The sequence below is a fragment of the Manacus vitellinus genome, unplaced genomic scaffold (assembly GCF_001715985.3).
Source record: "Manacus vitellinus isolate BGI_N305 unplaced genomic scaffold, ASM171598v3 scaffold_20_pilon, whole genome shotgun sequence".
NCBI classification, from domain to species: domain Eukaryota; kingdom Metazoa; phylum Chordata; class Aves; order Passeriformes; family Pipridae; genus Manacus; species Manacus vitellinus.
Genome location: NW_021939471.1, coordinates 10,548,682 through 10,568,346, shown reverse-complemented (window position 1 = coordinate 10,568,346; position 19,665 = coordinate 10,548,682). Strand labels below are relative to the sequence as shown.

At 42.1% G+C, this 19,665-nt stretch overlaps 1 protein-coding gene and 1 long non-coding RNA gene across 3 annotated transcripts in view; one reads left to right on the top strand and one right to left on the bottom strand.

Annotated features, from left to right (window-relative positions):
* The window catches only part of LOC108639485, a 113,127-nt gene that overhangs the window by 52,390 nt on the left and 41,072 nt on the right, over positions 1–19,665 (bottom strand). The window lies entirely within an intron of this gene.
* Positions 2,710–12,570, top strand: CD28 (CD28 molecule). Its single transcript, XM_008931081.1, has 4 exons — positions 2,710–2,764; positions 8,984–9,337; positions 9,586–9,704; positions 12,430–12,570. The coding sequence occupies exons 1-4, from the start codon at positions 2,710–2,712 to the stop codon at positions 12,568–12,570; spliced, it is 669 nt and encodes a 222-aa protein (XP_008929329.1).

The following is a 19,665-nucleotide window of genomic DNA, read 5'->3' as shown; positions in this document are numbered from 1 at the left end:
GCAATTTCAGCCATTTTGTGATGGGATGGAAACATCCTTTTTCCCAAACATGGCCAAATTGCATTTTTAGCTCGTGCAGTGCTCTCACATCTCTAGCTCCACTGAAATTATAATGTTAGTTGGGATTTCCATTGCTGTGACAGCAAGCAGATCCTGTCTGCCAGCATGCATATAGGCTCAACAGAGTGAAATCTTAATGCAAAATGGGGTAAGAATAGAAGTCAATAGTGCCTGAATTAATGTTCCGGCAGAATACCCTTGGGTAATGCTCAGCATATGGAAAGAGAGACACTTAGAGAGGTAGGAGAATAATGAAAATTTAAGAGCGAGGACATACTGAGGGGAATTTTCTCATGCTTTTTATCTTAGATAAACTTTTATGTGGTTTGTCCTAAGTGCAAGATGGTTTGCTGAAAGCTATAATATCTCGTCCCATACCCCCATGATAGCTTTGGTAAAAGAAAAAGATCATACATGTGAGCTGACAAAGTCAAGTGTCTAAGTAATTGGAAATGAACTGTTTAAATGAGAGAAAGAGCTGCAGTTTGGAGAAGGAATGGAGCCATACCCTCAGAAACAAAATGATGGTTTGTACCCTTTTAAAATGCTAGAAAATCAAGAAATGCAGACGACCCAAGAGCTATTTTGGGGGGAAAAAAGGCAAAACTGAAATCGCTATTGAAAAAAAGAGGCTCTGAAAAGGGCAATACTGGTACCTCTATTCACAGAGAGCAATGATACATGACAGCTTGGTCTCTAGAGTCACACTGGATAATTGCTCAGTGGCTCCTTTTCCCTCTCCTTTATTCTACCAGTCCAGTCCCTGTTCTCAGTCAGTGCCTTGGTCTGTCCTCATGATGGGAGAGGCACATGAGGAGTAGTAAGAGAGGGAAGGGAATAAATGGGTCCTCACTCAGGGAGTGCACACTGTTCCTCATGGTCTTTCTTAGTGGTATTCTTAGGGCAGAATCTCCTCCTACACAACTGTTTCCATAATCAGGTTTCCATGTGAATGGTGCCCCTTTGCCAACATGTGCCAGTGAAATTAATGGCAGTAGGTCTGTCTCTGCGATATATTCTGCTAATTCTGTGGTGAGGGTAAAATGTACTCCTTGTGCATTTCTAGTCCATATCCCAAATACGGAAAGGATCTGACAGCCAGAATCCAGACTGTGTAAGCTGAGTTACTTGAGCCAGAAGATGTAACAACACTGAGTTTTCATATCTGACACAGGACAGTTCAGCAAAAAGATACTGAATTTTGTAACTTTGTTGAAGGGTTCTCACTTCAAGTTAAGCTGAGACTATCTCATTGATAACTGCAGGTACACTCATGTGACTCAAAAAATGTGTTAGGACATTTATATAGAAGCCACAAGAGTGGGCTAAGAAAGAGAGAATCTGACTTTTTTCTCTATTTTTTAAGCACAAGGAAATTCCAAAACTTTCAGTACTGCAGGCAACTTACACAGGTTACAAAACAAAAGAATATTGTTAAAATTCCTAGACTGCAAATGGATATACCAGCTAAAGCTGCTTTTAAATTGTTTTTGTAATTTCTGACAAAACATGGCCTAAAGACCTCAGATACTAAGGGAAATGAAAGAACAGTGCATGGCTCTTCATCCCTTTTTAAAACAGTCCAATTTTCTTGAAAGTCTTCCTGCTATACACCTTCCCTTTTCTCTCAAATAAATCTCAGATAATGATAGCATTGATACCATTAAATATTTCTATTTTGGTGGACCAAAATAAATAGTTAATAACCTGAGCTCCTCCCAGTTATAAATTACATCAACTGGCTCTCACAACCCTGCTCTTGCAAGGGAAGAGGTGACATCGAGTTTGCAAGGCAAAGAAGAAGAGTGAGCATTTACCCAGTAAGTTGAAGAGAAAAACTTCACATAATAAGACCTCTATGAAAGCACTGACTGAGAAGTGTGTTTGCTGCATGCTGCCCCTACTTAGATGTTAATTGGATTACAGTTGCACTAATTCATAACATTTTTCAAATGTGAAGGTATACCAGATCACTGTTTCTTGCACTATTTGCTCTGCACTCAGACAGCAACCAGATGCAGAAAAATGAATGTGAACAAACTACTGCCAAAATACGTCAGCGTTCCCAGGGGCTGGGAAGGCAGGCAGAAGCAAGCCAGCAGGCCAAGAGAAGAAGATTTCTGCTCCTAAGAGTGAGAAAAGATGGAGCTTTCTGAGCACACAACTTCCTGAAGGGTCAGGTCCGGCCACTGGTGTTTGCTTCTACCATGGTGATGGAACCAGATGGAAACAGTCTGTATGTCCTCTTGGTAGAGAAAGAGCACTGCGTCTCCAGGGCTGTCCATTCCTCCCCAACAGGAGCAGCCTTGCAGAGCCACAAACACAAGCACATCTCTCGATACAGGGCCGATAGTCCCTATTTTGAAAGGCAGACTTCCATTACCTTTTAAGCATTACTGAGCTGTGCAGACGCAACTTCCAAAGACTAAAATCATCAAACAAATTAACTTCCTGTTCAAGCATTGCAATTGCAGTGGTTTCACCTGGCAGTGTATCATGTGCTGCAGAGGGAGGAGGAGAGAAGTTGTGTGAGCAACCGAGGGTGCAGACTGGCCCCACAGGGAAGGAAGGCTGTTGGCGTGGGACCCTGGGAGACGTGGCAGTGCCTGCAGGGGGTGGGGACAAGGCATAGGGCCCACCATTACCACCATGCTCCTGGGGATCCTCGTGGTGCTCTGCTTCATCCCCACTGCTGATGTAACAGGTAACAAAAACCCCCCATATTTCAATCCTTTCCACTATTTTTCCTCACTTTGATCATCAAGGGGTAGAAGGTCTAGTATAGCTTTGAATTAATTTTGCACAAATTGTTCTGTGTTTGGATGAAAGCGGAGAGACAGCATGCTGCTAGGACTGCACATGGATCAACTTGATATAGCCAAGAGACCCATTGCTCTCCTGCCACAAGTACCCCTCTGAGATAAGACCCAAGCGCTTTCTTTTAATTTGAGTTCTCTTTAGATCCAATTGGAAATTGCATGTGTAGGTAGAGGGGGGTTTATTTCACCTTCCCCCTGGGCTTTACAAGTTTTGCTCACAAGTGCCTTCTCTTGGGCGGCAGCGGGTCTGAGCAGACCCGGTGCCAGTGCCTCTCTTGGGGCAGCCTCTCCACCACCTCCAAGTCTCCTGTGTGAAGCTTCAGGTCCCTTCATGGCCTGGCTTGGTGTGATGGGCTCAGAGCTGAGCCCACCAACATCCTCACAGGACTAGCAAATAAAAGGGTCAACTGCAGAGTTGCTTACTGAGCTCAAAGATGGGAGGATGGAATTGCCAAGTTTCTGATTTTTGCATTGGTAAGTGTATTACTGTACTTACTAGATACCTAGTTTCTTTCTTCAGCAAAAAAAATATGTCTATTTGTGATTTTGAAATCCTGAGTCTTAGTGAATCTTTCTGACTCTTCAGTTGTTGTGGCTGAGGGTATTTTTCTTGGTGTTGTCTTGCTGATACCCACTGTTCGTATGTTCAGAGCTAACATGTCTTTCCAATAAGAACATTAAAATGCAAAGCAAGGCAAGGGATGCTAGGTTTTCCTAGGATAATCCTGAGACAGACAATTTTTCAAACCTCTGCCTGAGAACTGTTGTTATTGAGTCTTCTCCAAATATCAGTGTTTTGTATTTTACAGGGAAGTAATAGATAGGAATAAAAATCTGTTTTCCAGTATGAAACTTTTAACATATAGAACATCTTTAAAAAACTGTTCTTTCTAGTATGAGGTACAATTGAATCTACTTTTCCCTTATTTCTGCCTTATTTTTTCCATAGCTCTTTTCCTCAGTGAAGGCATTATAATTTGCATGACACCATGATCTACATTTCTTTCAGATGTCATAGGTTTTTTTCGTCCTTGTCCTTTCCCATTTTTATAATTCTGTGTTTGCAATATCATAATTATTTCCACAGCAGGCCCCTGGGTTGTCAGAGAAGACACTAATTCCAGGAGGGGAAAAGTATCAGCAGTGGGTTAACAGGTGTGAACAGCTTTTAAGCAACTCTTTTGAATTGCAACAAAATAAAATACAGTGTTTGGTTATCAGACACAGGGGTTATGCCATGACACTATAGACATTTATACACTTGCTTTGCATGAAGAACTTGAGTTTCTCCGACAGCCTCACCAAGACTGTTCCACTTCTTAAAGGGAAGCACATGAGGTCATTTGCTTCTCAGGGCTCCCTTCTTTTTTCCCCATCTATTTTCTCCACCTCTTCTCTTCATTTTCATCAAGATGAGTGATCCTTAGTACTTGGAAAATATTAAGGCAGGTCAAAACCCTGCAGGACTTCCTCCAGCCACAAAGTGTATTATAGGCCTAAGGTATTTTGGTTTGAGGAAAACAGCAGAATTTGTTGTGTTCTGCTGTTGTTAGATGTCCCAACAATTGCTGCAGGTTGAGTTTGAATCATAGAAAGGGACTTAGAATATTAGTTTGGTCCTTTTTCTTCTGCAGAAACACTAATGTTTACTAAGTTTGTCCTCCTCCTCTTTTTGTTGGCTAAATAATTACCTTGCTGTGGTCTGTCACAGAGGCAGTTAGATCGAGTGTCTGGTATTTTATGAAATATGTAATATAAGCAGGTTCCCACTGCAGTGTACCACAACTGACCTCATCTTCTTACTACCCACATAACCTTCTGGCTTATGGTCTCTGGGGGTTAAAATCAACCTCTAACCCACTGAGGTTACCAAAATGCAGAAGATGGGTGAGACAAGGTTAGCTGAGATTAGGATGACATCAACAAGTTCTTGTTTAAAAAAAAATAATCACAAACTGCCAAGAAAAACCCCTGTGCTCACACTGGGTTTGGTTAAAGCAGGAGTACTATGCTGCCTGCAGTACTCATGGCAGCAAAGTAGGAAAGTTGAGCAGAAAGCGAGTCTGTAATGGCCAGGATGGGCAGATCCCTCCAGCTGCACATTAGACACACAGCTGGGTGGCCTCAAACCAAAGACTCTTGCACCTAGAAAAGAAGAGTAAATGTAACTGAACGGACCCACAGCAGCAAAAGTGGAATAGCTTTGTTTATCACATTCTGTTTGTGAGTTAAACAAACTCATTTCAGGATTTTCCCTATTCCCCCCTGGGAATTAAGTGGGCCGTTTCTTTCCTTACAGAAATACCAACTTATCTCAGACTCCTTGCACTGAAAAATAGCTCCTTGAAAGTCAACTGGCATGAAAAAGAAAGAAAGGAGAGTACTAAATATTTTTAGGAGAATATTTTTTTCAAATAGCTGATGATGATTCATGGAAAGTTCTGGGAAAAAAAATAAAACACCTCAGAACAGTTATTTTCTGTACTTTGTTGACTCCACTTTCTTGGCAAATAAGAAAGAAAAAAAAACCTTCAGTGAAGTTTTGCTTACATCAGGGGTCCATGATCAGAGAGGCAGTATTTTATAGATATTATATATGGATGGTATTTTCTTTCATTATGCAAAACCCCCTCACATGTGATTATAAGAAATGTTTAGAGTGACAAGTTTATCAAAACGCTTTAACAAACATTCAGACATCTTACACACCATTGCATATAAATCCTAAGATCCTAAGGCTTTCAGCATGTGCACACTGACTTAAATGATTTTACATTTTTAAACATCATGGCTTTTTGAAACTGTAAACAATAATTTTTCATAACTGCCATTTTTCTGTCTGGGTAAGGCCAAGATATAGATATTTATTACTATACAATATGACTGAGCACAGCTCTAGAAGTGGCAGTCATAACCCTATTTAGAGGAATGAAAACACCTACTAAATGTTTCCGAGTTTCCCCATTTTAACAAACCCAAAGTGACACTTATAAGAAAAACTGGCTCTGTGAAGGCAAAAGAAGTCTTAGCCCATGTTTTCTCAGAATGGTCCCGATCCTACTAAGAATGTAGTCAAATCCTATTCAGATCACAAGCAAAGAGAGGGATGTTTGGCGTTACTCTGTTTTCCCCATGAAATTAATACACATTTCAGCATGATTGACTTTCTTCGATCCAAAAAAACCCTCAAGTGCAGAGGAGGATGATGACAGCAGGGCTTGCCTAACACACTGGTGGGGTAAGCTTGCTTTGCCCCTGTTGGCATTGAAACCCAACCAATTCATGCAGTGCTAATTAGTTCCTATAAATGAAGCCAAAAATATCTCCCTCAACTTAGATTTGAGGTAGTAGAATCCATTTTGTGAAAATGGATTTGGTTGCTTAGCTTAAATCACGTAGGAGCATTCTTCATTAATGATCCACCAATGACTTTTTCCCACTGCTCATCCAGCCTGCATCTCAGCATCAGCAGCATGGGGCTGGGTTATCACACCCAGCCTGCAAACCAGGGCAAACAGACCAGACTATAAATCCAAGAGGTGGAAATAAATTGAAGGAACTTCTCCTTTTAGGCTGGTGTATCAAAAGAGACTGGTTGCCAATTAGCACAATATCATGGCAGGGACATAAATAGTCCAAAGCTGTAGTTAAATAGTAGAGCTCAAGGCATGAAGTGAGATACTAAATGTCAGGAATCCAGATGAGCTGACAACAGCAAAAGGTGGGGTTAAGTCACAGGGGTCTGCAGATGAGTCTAAATAACACCTGAATGTAGTCCCTCAGTGATAAGATTTTCAGTGTTCTTTGACTTTCCTCTGGCCATAGTGAAAATCCAATCAGGCTGAGCAATAAATATCCATTCGTTTTCTGTAAGTACTTGCATGAAAACAGGTGAGCACTTCTCTGAAGTGTAATGCTTCTGCAGGGGTCTGTTCTGGGACGCCTGTTTTGGTTGTCAATAGGTGAGACAGAAGAGGTCTCTTCTGAAGGTGTATTCAGTCCCTGTGACAGTCAGGGTTTTAGTGGTGGGCAACTCCTACAGCACAAATCAGAAGAATAACTCTGTCTCAAGTGAGATGCGTAGAATTCCGCTGTGCTAAAGGTAAAGCAATTCTACCACAGACTTGCAAATTGCCACTTAGGCCAAAGTTTCAATTTTTCTGGCCAACAAAAATATGATCAAATAGCTTGTCTAAAGAGGTGGAATCCAAACCTCACCCCTCACTAGAATGCCTTATAAGCCTATGTGAGAGCTTTTGTCGGAAAATGCTGATTCGATGAAACTGAAATGTTTTGCTGAAATGTCTTCATTTAGATGAAAATTCACCACAGGCACCACCTCGCTTAAAAACTTGACTTGTCTGTTCTCTCTTTGCCACTCAGTCCCAGGATTCCAAGGTCCATGCCTCTTTCTGCTGGAAAGCCTGGAAATGCTCATCCTTCATCCAAAATTTCACAGTGTTTGGATTCCCTGCAAACATGAGATTTCAGAGCTGTGATGAGCTGTCCTCCACCCTCCATGCTAACGATATGGAACAGAGAGACACACAGAGGATGGACCACAATATTTCTTTGCTAAAGCTGAGGCAGCAGAGCACTCCCTGTCTCACATCTTCCTGCTCTCATTAGAAGCAAGGGCTAGTAAATGAGACTTCCAACGAGAAAATTAACAACTTCAGCAGTTTTGTGGGTTCTGCTGGTAACTGGAGAACCTGCTACCAATGGATTGTTTTTACTGCCCACACCCTATTACTAGTCTTTGTCCATCTCACAAATCTTTGTGTTCACTCCCTGGACCACATTTATCCCAAAGGAGCATCCTGCTCAAGAGGCTGGGGTACTCCATATTCTTGTGCAGGTGTGAACACACTAAATGGAGTCTTTTGATCCTAAACATTGTTAAATACGATGAAATGCTAATTTTCTGGGCATTCTGAATCTGGCCTCCTTCCTACTTCATTTCCATTACTAGCCCTTTCGAAGTCTCACCACATGGATTAAGTAGAAAGAACATAGGTTTGCAGTACATGTTGAGGGCAAGAGGTACAACTGTCATTCTCACAGCCACAGCGATTCTCAGGGATCTACAAAAGACTATCCAAACCTCTTATAAACTGAGCTTGCATGAAAATTTACACAGTCATACACACACACAAAAGGGCTGGCAAGTTCCTAGCTTAAAAGCCAAAACTCCCCTCATATTTCTTAGGGGTCATATTTTGAAAAGTAGGGCGTCATTTGTAGGAGATGACTTTTCTTGGAAGAAGTTTTCTTCCTGTATAGTCCTTGCAGTGTTTCATTGTTTGGCAGATGGTAGCACAGAGGTCTACATGTCAGAAAACATTTCCTGTTTATGTATCAGTCTGGTCAATTCAAATTGAATTATGCTTTAATGTGACATGTTTTTTTGCAGGCCATTCAAGTGCTAAGTGCCAATGCAGTGTCAAATCAGTCAGCTCCTGAGTCCTTAGAGAAATTAAGAATCTGCTACAGCTGCCAGCTAGAGAAATTACTTACTTTACATTAAAATGATAGCAGTTCATGCTTTTAGTGTTTATTGCTCAAGGTCCAAACCCTTGAAATGGTTCTACAAATCTAGCTGCAAACTCTTCAGGAGTCCTTGAATTAAAAAGCAAATGTATAAATAATCTCTTATCTGACTGCTAAACTAAGCATTCAATTCATAGTATTTTCACTCCATAATGTACCCTGGGAAACTGCTTGCTAAGTAAAGGCTAGACTTAGGTGGCCTTATATATATTCACACATACACACAGATGCAGACCAGCCTTCTGAGCCCTGATGTTAAATCTTAATCGCATGGGCCACTCCCTGTGCTAGTGTTCTGACTGCAGAAAAACACTCTTGACCGCACAGTCTCCCCTAGTGACTATGTAATTATTTGTATAGAGGTGGATTGCTGCAACAACAGCTCCTGTGAGAAGCTTCTTCTGCAGATTGTTGGTTACGTACTCCCTAGTAGGGAGTGTCAGCAGGGGAGAGGAGGTATGGAGAAGAGTTGCTCAGGAGGATGTGTGGTTCTGAAGTCTCATGCTGTATTTCATAAACAAGTGCTTTTCTCACTTTTCTCCCCTCCCTTCCAGAAAACAAGATTTTAGTGGCTCAGAGTCCTTTGCTCAAGGTAGATAACAAGACTGCAACTCTAATTTGCAACTACACATACAATGGAACGGGGAAGGAATTTCGAGCTTCACTGCACAAAGGAACCGGCAGTGCAATTGAAGTTTGCTTTATTTCATGGAACACAAGCAAAAGTAGCAGTACTTCAAATAAACAATTCAACTGCCAGGGGGCTCATGATAAAGACAAAGTCATCTTCAATCTTTGGAATATGAGTGCCAGCCAAACTGACATCTACTTCTGCAAAATTGAGGTCATGTATCCACCCCCATATGTCTACAATGAGAAGAGCAATGGGACTGTCATTCATGTGCAAGGTAAGCTCTGAGGGCCAGTATCCTCCCTAGACACACTCCCTATATAATGGCTTGAGGCAGTATGTTCCCTTAAAAAAAAAAAGTTGGATTGCCTAATAAAATTACATTCCTGCTCCTGATGTCCTGAAGAAGACATCTTAAAATGATAATTAATAAAAATGACACATTGGAACAACGAGTAAATAAGCAGAGATTGATGGTTTTGTTTTCATGTATCTAAAGTTTCCTTTGCTCTTTCCTCCTTAAAGAGACACCCACCCGAACACAGGAGCCTCTGTCTGCAATTCCTTTGTGGATTATGGCAACAGTGACTGGAGTTCTTGCTTTCTACAGCATGCTAATAACCGCAGTTTTTATTAACTACTGGGTAAGAAACTCTGTTTCCCTTTGCTCTATATGCTCTTTGTCCCTAGCTCATTTCTCAGGCTACACTTGCCAGGTTTACCCCGAACTCACTGATAGCTCTTCAGTTCAGGATGACAGTGTTTCTTCACTCCAGCTATGTATATACACCCACACTACCACATGTACCCCCAAAGAGCTGAAACACCAGCTGCACTCCAGGGGGGCAGTCAGGCCTCTGCCACTGAGTCCTAAAGCAAACAGTAATGCCATAGTGTTGGCAGTGCCCTGCACACCAGAAATACTGGGACATTGTCGCTACCCTCTGCCAGTTGTCCCTGTCAGGGAAGTGTAGAACTACAAGCATTTCTGGCAAAATCCTTTGAGGCTATAGTGACAGGAGCTCACCCACAATGAAACAGCCCTCAGTTGACCCAAGACCATCTGCACTGGTGACTTGTGCCTATCCAGAAATTCCCTTGAGTAACCAGTATTTCTGGCAGCTTGAGCATAAGGGAATAGGAGCACCTGGATCTCAGTACCCTTGTCTGTACATTATTGCTAAGAAAGCTGAGACAGCCTTATGGCTCATTATTTTTGCTTTCTAATCTCTCTGGAGAGTTGGCTGGCCCAAGTCACGTCCAGTTCTGCCTGCTGGAGTAAAGAGAGAGTGAGGCATGGTGCAGAGGCAGCAGCAGGACATCTTCCTTGACAAACCTTAGGACCGTGATCTCCAGAGCCAATGGAGTACTCCATGTGAGGAAGACTTGAACGTAGAGAACTCTATTCCTTGCACTCTGACTTGCCCCTCTATTTTGTTGAACAGCGATTTTCAAACATTATGAGGTAGCCTGTATAAAGGGTACAGAGTCCCTCACCGGTTGAATTTTGCACGTATACAGAAAGCCACTGTCATTGCTAGCTGAAGCTTGAGATCTGTTAAGTGTTTCACAAAAATACACGTTCTCAATCTATGGCTATTTCTAACGGGAAACAATCAAAGGGGGCATTGCCTAGGAAAAGGCAAAGGCAGGTTAAGTGCTCCTTCTTTGTGCCCTATTGTAGAGGCTGATTCCAAGGAGAGCTGAGAGGATTAGAGCGAACAGCTGCTGGTGTTACAGTGCTGTGCTACTGTGTCTGTGCCTGATGAGATAGTATAGCTTCAAATCCATCATTTACATCTGAACCATTTTCTCTGTGCTGGTACCTAATGGCTACACACTTTGCTACTAACATGTCTGCCCCCAGCAAGAGTGACAAGGCTGCATTGCCTTGTGTGTTGTTTGCTGCATCAGTTTTTACTTGCTGTTATTACTGCTGGTTGTATTCTTTGGATAATATGTACTCTGATTGTGGATGCATTTAGAGTGTTGCTGAATGTAAACACAGCTGCCTAAAAGACATTATGAATTGTGAAAAAACAGGTCCTAAATGTGATAATTGACAGACATGTTAAGCCTGATCACTTGAGCTCCTGAAAGCAGCTAAAGATTTGTCTGTTTTTGTACTGTTCTGCCTTCCCTGAAGGAAAACCGCTTTCTCCAAGAGTAGCAGTCCTTGGTCCTGTAACAGGCCAACATTCACTCATACTAGCAAAATGCCTTTCTCTTAAGCAAAATTACTTCTCAGGTGAGGTAATGTGTATTGTGGAGATGAACACACATAGATAAAGCTTTTCTATCTAATGCTTTATATGCATTGGCTGCACTACATGGCTTAAGCAGTATGTAACTTACATTCAACACTTTGCATATATATAACATTAATATAAAAAGCTTACCATATTTCATAGTAACTGCCCCACTCTGCAAGTACAACATAACTCAGCCATCAGATTTTCTAATGCAAACCTCCTCCAATTCCACAGTATCACATGTATACTGCAGCATATGCAACTATTTCTGTACATTGGAAGGAAATTTCAGTAACAAGGAGATTGCAAAAGAAGGTATGATCAGTATTAAGGAAAAAGCATGGAAGCACTTTACCTACCCCTGATCAATAAAGCCATAAGCTATGTAAAAAACACCAGCCTTGTGCACAGCCTGCAGCAGTCAGAGGCTGAAGTGCTGCTGTAACCACAAACATCCTCTGTGATTTTAAGCAAATTTCACCTGTGTTCTGGTACTCTTATTTCTCGAAGAACTGATGCTTCCCATGTCTCACGAGGGCATTATAAGCAGGAATTCAATGGTGGAAATGAGATTTTTGAGGCCCAGATAGGGAGACATAAATGACTGACATCAGCTCTGATTCTTTTGCCCTTTGAAGGAAGGTTCAGAACAACATATGCATTGCGTGTTACTGGTGTAAATGGTAGGCAAACCATGGTACACATAGTCTGAGCTGATTTTTCCTGCTCTTATTATGTTTGAGTTAAGCTAATTTCTTTTTTCCTCCTAATAAATGAGGACAGCCTTCACAGCTCAGATTGTATTATTTCTGCTGAATCATTCCACAGATGAGAAGTGATGGTTAGAGGCATCAGTTCGTATCCTTGGTTTGTAGCATTCCTTTACCTGGAGAACTACACTGTAAATCTCTCAGCAGATAAGATGGAGACTTACATTCAGGTTGGGCAAATTCCACAGATTCTTTTATGAGAACACGTATTCTAATTCTTTTGTAAATATATTTAAACCTGAAGCTGCCTTATGAATATGCCTGCTTCCCTGAAGGAGGGCCTAAGGCCAGAACCATCAGCAGTTAAAATGAGAGTTTTCACGATTCTCTTCACCCTTCTCCTACAGCAAAAATCCAGAAGGAATATGTACCATCAGAGTGACTACATGAACATGACTCCCCGGCACCCACCATACCAGAAGAACAAGGGTTACCCATCCTATGCCCCAACACGAGACTACACTGCCTATCGGTCCTGGCAGCCGTAAGACACACCAGCTGACCCACGGTAGCCTTGTGCACTTCTAGGCAGTCACCTGCTCTTGGACATGGAAGGATAGCCTCTCATTTTCTCATTATGTTTGTTGCTATTGATCATGGACACCTACACAATAGCAAATATTGGCTAAACTTTGATATCATATACTAAAAGAAAAAAACAAACCAACAAACAAACATAAAAAGGGGGGTGGGGGGAAGTAAAAAAAGAATCGTTCTCCATGATGGCTGAAAATGAGGCCCAACTTGTGTTGAGGGTTGTCAGTGGGTAAGATGATGGCATCAGACCTCAGAGCTGGTCTCTTTCTGACACTTGTGGTCTTGCTCAGCTCTTGGGAGAAGCAGAACTTCTGTTCTTTTCCCATAACTGCTGCCTTAGATGTAACCCTAAATCTCCTTTCCTGTGTGTCTAATCCTCAGAAACCCTTGTTGCTGTTAAACCCAGTAAAATGTAAAAAAAAAATATTTTCTTCTCTACAAGACATAATTTGAAGTTCAAAACACATGCTTAAAAGAAAGAGGGAAAGGTCAGTAAGAAGGCTTCCAAGCTATTCGGCTATGGCACAAATGATCCACCAGGACAAATCAAGCTGACACAAAACTAGTGAACCTCCGTCATGCGAGTCCTTAGGTTGGACACTTGTAAACGTTCATAAGGCCATCTGCAGTCATGACCAACCAACTTCACAGAGTGAGAAAGCAATCAACCTGAACACAAAAGCAAGACAAGCAGGAGAGGAAGAAAGATCTGTCTTTGACATGAAGAACTCCAATTTGGTTTTGTTTGCCTACAGCAAAAGAACACAAAGTCATACATGAAGCATTAGAAGACACAGAGGTCAGATTTTGAGAAGATTTTTACTTTCATTTTTGAATTTTTGTTTCTATTCAAAAGGTGTTCTGCTGAGTGCTCCTGAAAATTTATGCACATCTTCTGGCACCTAGGTTGTACCAAAGCTCTTTCAAAACTCTGGGTCCACTTATGAGAAACTAAAGATCATTTGAATTTTTTTTCCCATCAGCACCCAATTTTTGGGATGTGAGAGGGTTCTTCATTCCCAGTATTGTGAATTGGACCTGCAAGTGCTCTGGGTGTGCTCTGTGCACTTTGTGTTAACTGGAGGTTACATTTCTATCTAAAGATGTTCTTCAGGACTGCTCCATGCTGGAGTAGGACAAAGTCTTCAGCAAAACCTGATTAATTCTTTCAATTTAGCACATTTACAATAACAGGACATCCAAAATTGTAATTAGGGTTGTCTTGGCATAAAATCCCTTTTCATACTGAGGAGACAAGGTTTATTTTATAGAGACTACTGAATAAAAAATTAAAAGAAAAAAATCCATATTCCCACATTGAAATAAAATTGGGATTGTACAACATTTAATTTCCTCCAAATTGGGACAAGAAGATTCTTTCTCTCTTTGAGGGGACAGAATAAAAGTGGAGATGTGGAAGTATGGCAACAACCTGCTTTGATGTCTTAATCAAAGAAAAAATTTTGGCTCTTCCAAATTGCAAGTTTTATTTGAGCTTGCTGACTGGGCCTCAAACCTTTCATTCTGAGTCATATCGTCATGAACCATGTTCCTGGAGGGTGCTGTGCCACCTCTGAGCAGTGGTGAGGTGCCTGCTGTCCCCCCGACCAGGGACAGGTGGGGCCCCAGCTCTGGGCGCAGAGCCCCCGATGGCGATGGCAAGGGAGGCCCAAGAGATCCAAGAGGCAGTGCTGTGAGTTTGGCATGGGAGTGCAGCCATGGACCCAGCAGGCCTTGAGAGCCTTGCTCTGGCTCAGTTCAGCAAACCCAAAAGCTTATGATTGGGCTGAAGAAATTAAAAACGAAGTATTATTTATTTCTTCTCCTTTCCCCTCATCACATGCACGAACACCCAAAGGCTGACATTTTTCCACATACAGATTTTACTCTCTTCCTGAAAAGCCCCTCACTGCACCTTTGTACTGCAGCTGAGGCAGCGAGGAACTCGTGCAGGGGGCAGAGGGGAGGGAGCCATGTGGACACATGGCAGTCCCTGCACAGTCCCAGCCTGGTCCTCCTTGCTGGCACTGACTGGGGGGACACTAACGCCTTGTCACCTCCCTCCTCACTTGGAGGGAGATATGAATGATCCTGTGCAGGGGCATCCAGCCACTCCCACTGGAGAGCAGCAGGCTGAGCACAGTCCCCTGTCAGGGTGTGGCACTGTCTTGCCGTGCTCCAGTGTTGTCATTGTGTGACACAACATTAACGAGTGCTCCAATTACAATGCTCTGTGAAAATTCACAGTGCAAATATAAGGTGAGATGGCAAAAGTGTATCAAAAGCACAAAACAGGATAAACATTCCTTGTGTAAACTGCATACATATATTTTTAGATATAGATGTATCTATTTCATTATACCTATATTCCTTAGAATTTTATCATACTTTTTGCAATCTCCTTTTAAAATTATTAAATAGATACGGTTAATTAAACCCTGAATAATGTATTAGGCCTGAGGCTAGTCAGAGGAAAGTATTACTTTCTAAAGCAAATGTTGGTATAATTTGCTTTCCTTCCCCTAACATTTTTCTACTTTCCATGTTTAAAACATACTGATAGCTCCCAGGACATGATACTGGAACGTAAGTCCTGGAGCATCTGGAACAAGTATTAATTCATTTGACTGACCAAAAAGGGAGATACAGGGAAGCATCCTAGACATAAAATGAGAAAATGGGGACAATCAGGACAGGAGAAGCCCCAGCCATGGGTTAAAATGGACATTGCTGTCATATTAAAGCTCTGTAGGGACATGAATTACAGACTGTTGGAGATGGGATACCAGTAAGTACCTTTTATCCACCACTGTAAGGGACTAAAATAAAATGTTTGCAGAGAAACAACCCAGTTAAGGCTGGAGTCTGGCTCTTGGTATGTGGATTAGCATATTTGACAAACAGCAATTCTAACTTATTCCATCTGGTTTTAGGCAATGCAACATGCCAGGACAGCCCTGGCCCTTCCTGGCCCTGCCTTTGAGGTCTATATGCTGTTTAGGGGATGATGTAAAGAGGAACCTCCCTCTGCTGCTGCTCTGAACTTGGAAACTGGCCCTCATGGAGGGCAGCAGTAGAGCAATAGGGTTTTCTGTCTTACACGCAGGTTTTCATTCAAATGCAAATAAAATCCTGCTGAAGAGTGATTTAATTTCTCATTCTCCTTTCCCCCACTTTTGGATCTCAGTGTCAAGTGAACATCTGATCTACAGTCATCATATCTGAACAGCAATCAACATATGTTGCAAGGGGTCAACCAAGGGTTGTGCAGCTCCAGCCCCCTGCATGCTGATTCCTGTTCTGCACGTCTCCAGCACAGCACGAAACAACAGCCTGGCTCTTCTGTGCTTCCAGGAACCAAGCCCCTAGAAGACAAATGCTGAGGAGGTAGCCTGTGTTATCTTTGGAGTGTCCTGACCCCCTTGGGGTTGTCAGGTTTACTAAAGCCAAAAGTCTTAGATGTTCCTTCTAGTTTGAATATCCTTCTCCCCTATCACATTTTTTTCCAAATGCCTCTCATTTCTTCTGCAGCTCTAAATGTGAACCCTGCATCTCTGCCAAACAATATCCCATCTTCTTTCTCTGCTTTTTTACTCGTCTTTTTCCTTTGGTTTCTATGCCAGATTCAGCAGTTCAGGAACCCATCCTGTTTGCTAATCTCTAACACCACTGTGCAGCCTTCCATATGTGCCCCTGCCTGCCTAGTTATTTGCTTCACAAAGACTGTCTTGTATGCCACATTCCTTCTCAGTTTGGGGTAAGGAGTTGCCACAGGAGATTGAAGCCATGTGGTGATTGGATAGGTACTTGTTTTCTGTTTGAAGGATTTGAGGTCTTTCATCCCTTTGATTTTTCCCATCATCTTCAGATTTCCAGTTGGGCCAAACAGCCACGTGGGAATCCCACACACCACGTGCTTCCAACAGTGCATTTAATTTCCGCACATTTCATTTCCTGTGCATAGCAGGCTTTTGACTATTGCCAAGTCATTATGCCTGCAGACATGCCCTGACAGCAGAAGCAACTTTGGCTACTGATGGTATGTTTGACTAATAAAAACATGGTACAAAAGGCTTGAGTTTTAGGAGCACACAGGCAACGGCTTCAGTGCTAAAGATCAAACCTTTCCACTTTCAGCAAGGCTTTTGCTGGGTGACTGGAAAATATGTTATTCAAGATGAATCACAGACCAAGACATAATTTTGTTAGTCACTCATACTAACCAGAAAACAGGTTGGGGTGATGAGTACAGCATCAGCTTTTTTAAGGTCCAGTAAAGATGGGGAAATGCTGAAAACAGCAATAGGCAGTAATTTGTAGCCCAAGTCAGTGTCTTTAAGTGGCTATGAGAGGGAAACTAGCTGCTTATCTTGATGCAAATGGATTGTTCTTCACAATTAGGTGCTTTTGTTAGAGCATCACATTACAGTATGTTACTATTCCAGCCTCAAGGGCATGCAGATAGTCTGATGTGGCCAATTTGGCTGACAAAGTATTAGGAGGCTGCCAATTTCATATAAACCCATTTGCAAAGAAACAGAAAGTTGAATGGTCTCAAATTCATGGTGTTTTTTTGTTTGTTTGTTTGTTTGCCTTTTTTTTTCCTCAGTGGATCTCCACCGATCAAGGCACTGCTTCTAATTTCACCCCCCTCTGCACCACCCTCCCACCCTTGGCCCTTTTTAAAAATAAAAATGAAATGTAACTTTATTTTCAGGTCCCATAAACTTATCAGGAGCTCTTCACTTTTGGGGAGCTGACCATTCAGCTGACCATCGAAATTACGAGGAATTTTAAAATGTCACAATTTCCCTAGCCATTACATCACTATGTGGCCACATCATTCCTTTTCCTCACTGACTTTTTATTCCTTCAAGGGAACTATTCTGGATTAGGTTGAAATGTTCTCATGGGTTGGAACAACTCTAGTTTTTCAGACAGGAAAGATTACTACTTAAACAGCAAAATCAAAGACGCAAACAAGAAATTAGTAACAATACAGCTCCGTGGAAATTAACGTAGTGGTTTCAGTCTGGGAGGAGGATCAAATGGCCTTTTTACAATATCCTTTTGCTCTAAAATAAAGAAGCTTAAGAAATTACATACTGAAGTACCTTAGAAGACAAGAGATCAGGTTGCAAAATTAAGAAATCAAAGGCAGGAAATGCCAGAAGGAAGCTTTCCTTTCCAGCCTCCCTTCTGCCCCCTTGTGTGACCAGAGTGGCTCTTTAATTACAGCTGCATTTTCCCCTTAAATCCGAGCACACGCTGAGCGGGCCCGGCCCCGCTGTCTCGCCGCTCAGGAAGGCTCCGGGCACGGCCGGAGCAGGCGCTCGGCCGGCCACGCTGCAGCTACAGATTGGGAGTGACAGCTCGAGCCCCCCGTGTGGAGAGCTGCAGCAGGACACGACCAGCAATCAGGCTGGCTTAGATAACAGCTAAATTAATGCCCGATAGCCTTGTCAGTGCCCCATTAAATTAGATCACTCTGTCGTGAGTCAGAACGAACTAATTTTCGTGCTACGCTCGCTGCCTGTGACAGCCCTTGGGCTACTTTAATCTTCAAACACCAGTGGTCAAGAGCCGATTAATTTTTTTTCTCATGAAAATGATGAAGTAGGTTGCTCGCATTTCTTCCTGAGCTTCTCAAGCTTCCCTAGACAAATCAAAACTGGCTGCAGAAAGGAAATTGTTTCTGTCTTTGCATAGCTCATTAGGTCCTAATATTCAGGGACAGAGGCTGAAATCCAGAGTGGAATGTCACCTTTGGGAGCATTATTCCTTGTACCTCTTTTCTCTCAGAAGAATGTTGAAGTAATGCCAATCTTTTTCTTAACAACAACAATAAAATATAAGACTATGAAGATACAGAACTGGACAGCAGGGGAATAAACTCTCTCCCTGCTGCAGACACACACTGTTGACACTTCTTTCAAGTCCAGTTCTGTGACGGAGCAATCCACAAGTAAGGACGGGAGAAGCAAAAGGGGTTAAACGAGAAACCACTCTGAAACCACTTCAGTGAAGCTCGGGAACAGTCCCTCAGGGAATGGAAATGAACAAACCAGCTGCAGGATTCACTACACAACCCAGACTTCTGCCTCTCCCTAGCCAACTACTAGAAACAACTATTAAAAACATCCTAGCCCTTCTTGCCTCAAGAAGTACTTTTTACTGCTTAGGCTGCTCTGCATCATTGAGAAATAAACTGCATTGATGGTGAAAGTCAGGTTAGGTCCTGTGTGTGGACTTGGGTGCACTGTCAACTCCCAAGAAACCCTTGGGATAAAGCACAAATTATATTCAAAGGGCAGTGGACAAGCAAACTGGCTGGAAAGGAAGGATGGCTGAATGGCTGACTGCAGAAAAAGTGGAGTTAAGCAACTCCAGAGCTTTTTTCCAGCAGCTAGAGATGCATTGGTTTGAACTGCAGCTCTGATGAATTTCCTTCAATAAAAGTTGCTTTTGGAAGGATGAAGGTTCTGTGGTTATTTCACAAGATTTAAGCCCAAATAACCATACATATACAAAAAAGATTTAAAAATACCCTTATTTCTTCCTTTTCTCCTTTCTGTACTATAGGATTAGTTACAAATTGTACAGTAAAAAGGTTTTTAAAGGTTTTTAAAACCAGCATTCCTTTGTTGCTACTCTTTTTTTTTTTAATTTTCAATTTTTATATTTTGTATTAATGTTATAGTTTTGAAATCTGATTTCAAACTGCCGAGGGAGAGAGGCAAAATGAGGACTGGGGTACAGGCAAAGAACATATGTACTGCAGCTCAGTACTGCGTGGCAGCACCCACGCACTGTGAAAGACAGTAGGTACAAAGGGAAGTTCAAAGAGTCCACAGGTTACATGAGCAACCTGGCGAAAAAATGTCAGTTAGAAACGAGCAGCAGAAACCAGCTCTGTTTTCCTACTGCTGTGGCTTTGCTCGGCGATGATGACATACAAAGATTAAGCCTAACTGCACGAACTCCAGTTGTTTATCTCCTTTTTTATCATCGCCAGTAAGTGAAGGAGACATGTGGGTGTCACCTGC

Bases quoted from the DNA above. Each gene is read 5' to 3' on its own strand.
- CD28 (XM_008931081.1), top strand. From the start codon at position 2,710: ATGCTCCTGGGGATCCTCGTGGTGCTCTGCTTCATCCCCACTGCTGAT. The intron at 2,765-8,983 runs GTAACAAAAACC...CCTCCCTTCCAG, and splicing joins CCCCACTGCTGATGTAACAG to AAAACAAGATTTTAGTGGCT. The intron at 9,338-9,585 runs GTAAGCTCTGAG...TCCTCCTTAAAG, and splicing joins GACTGTCATTCATGTGCAAG to AGACACCCACCCGAACACAG.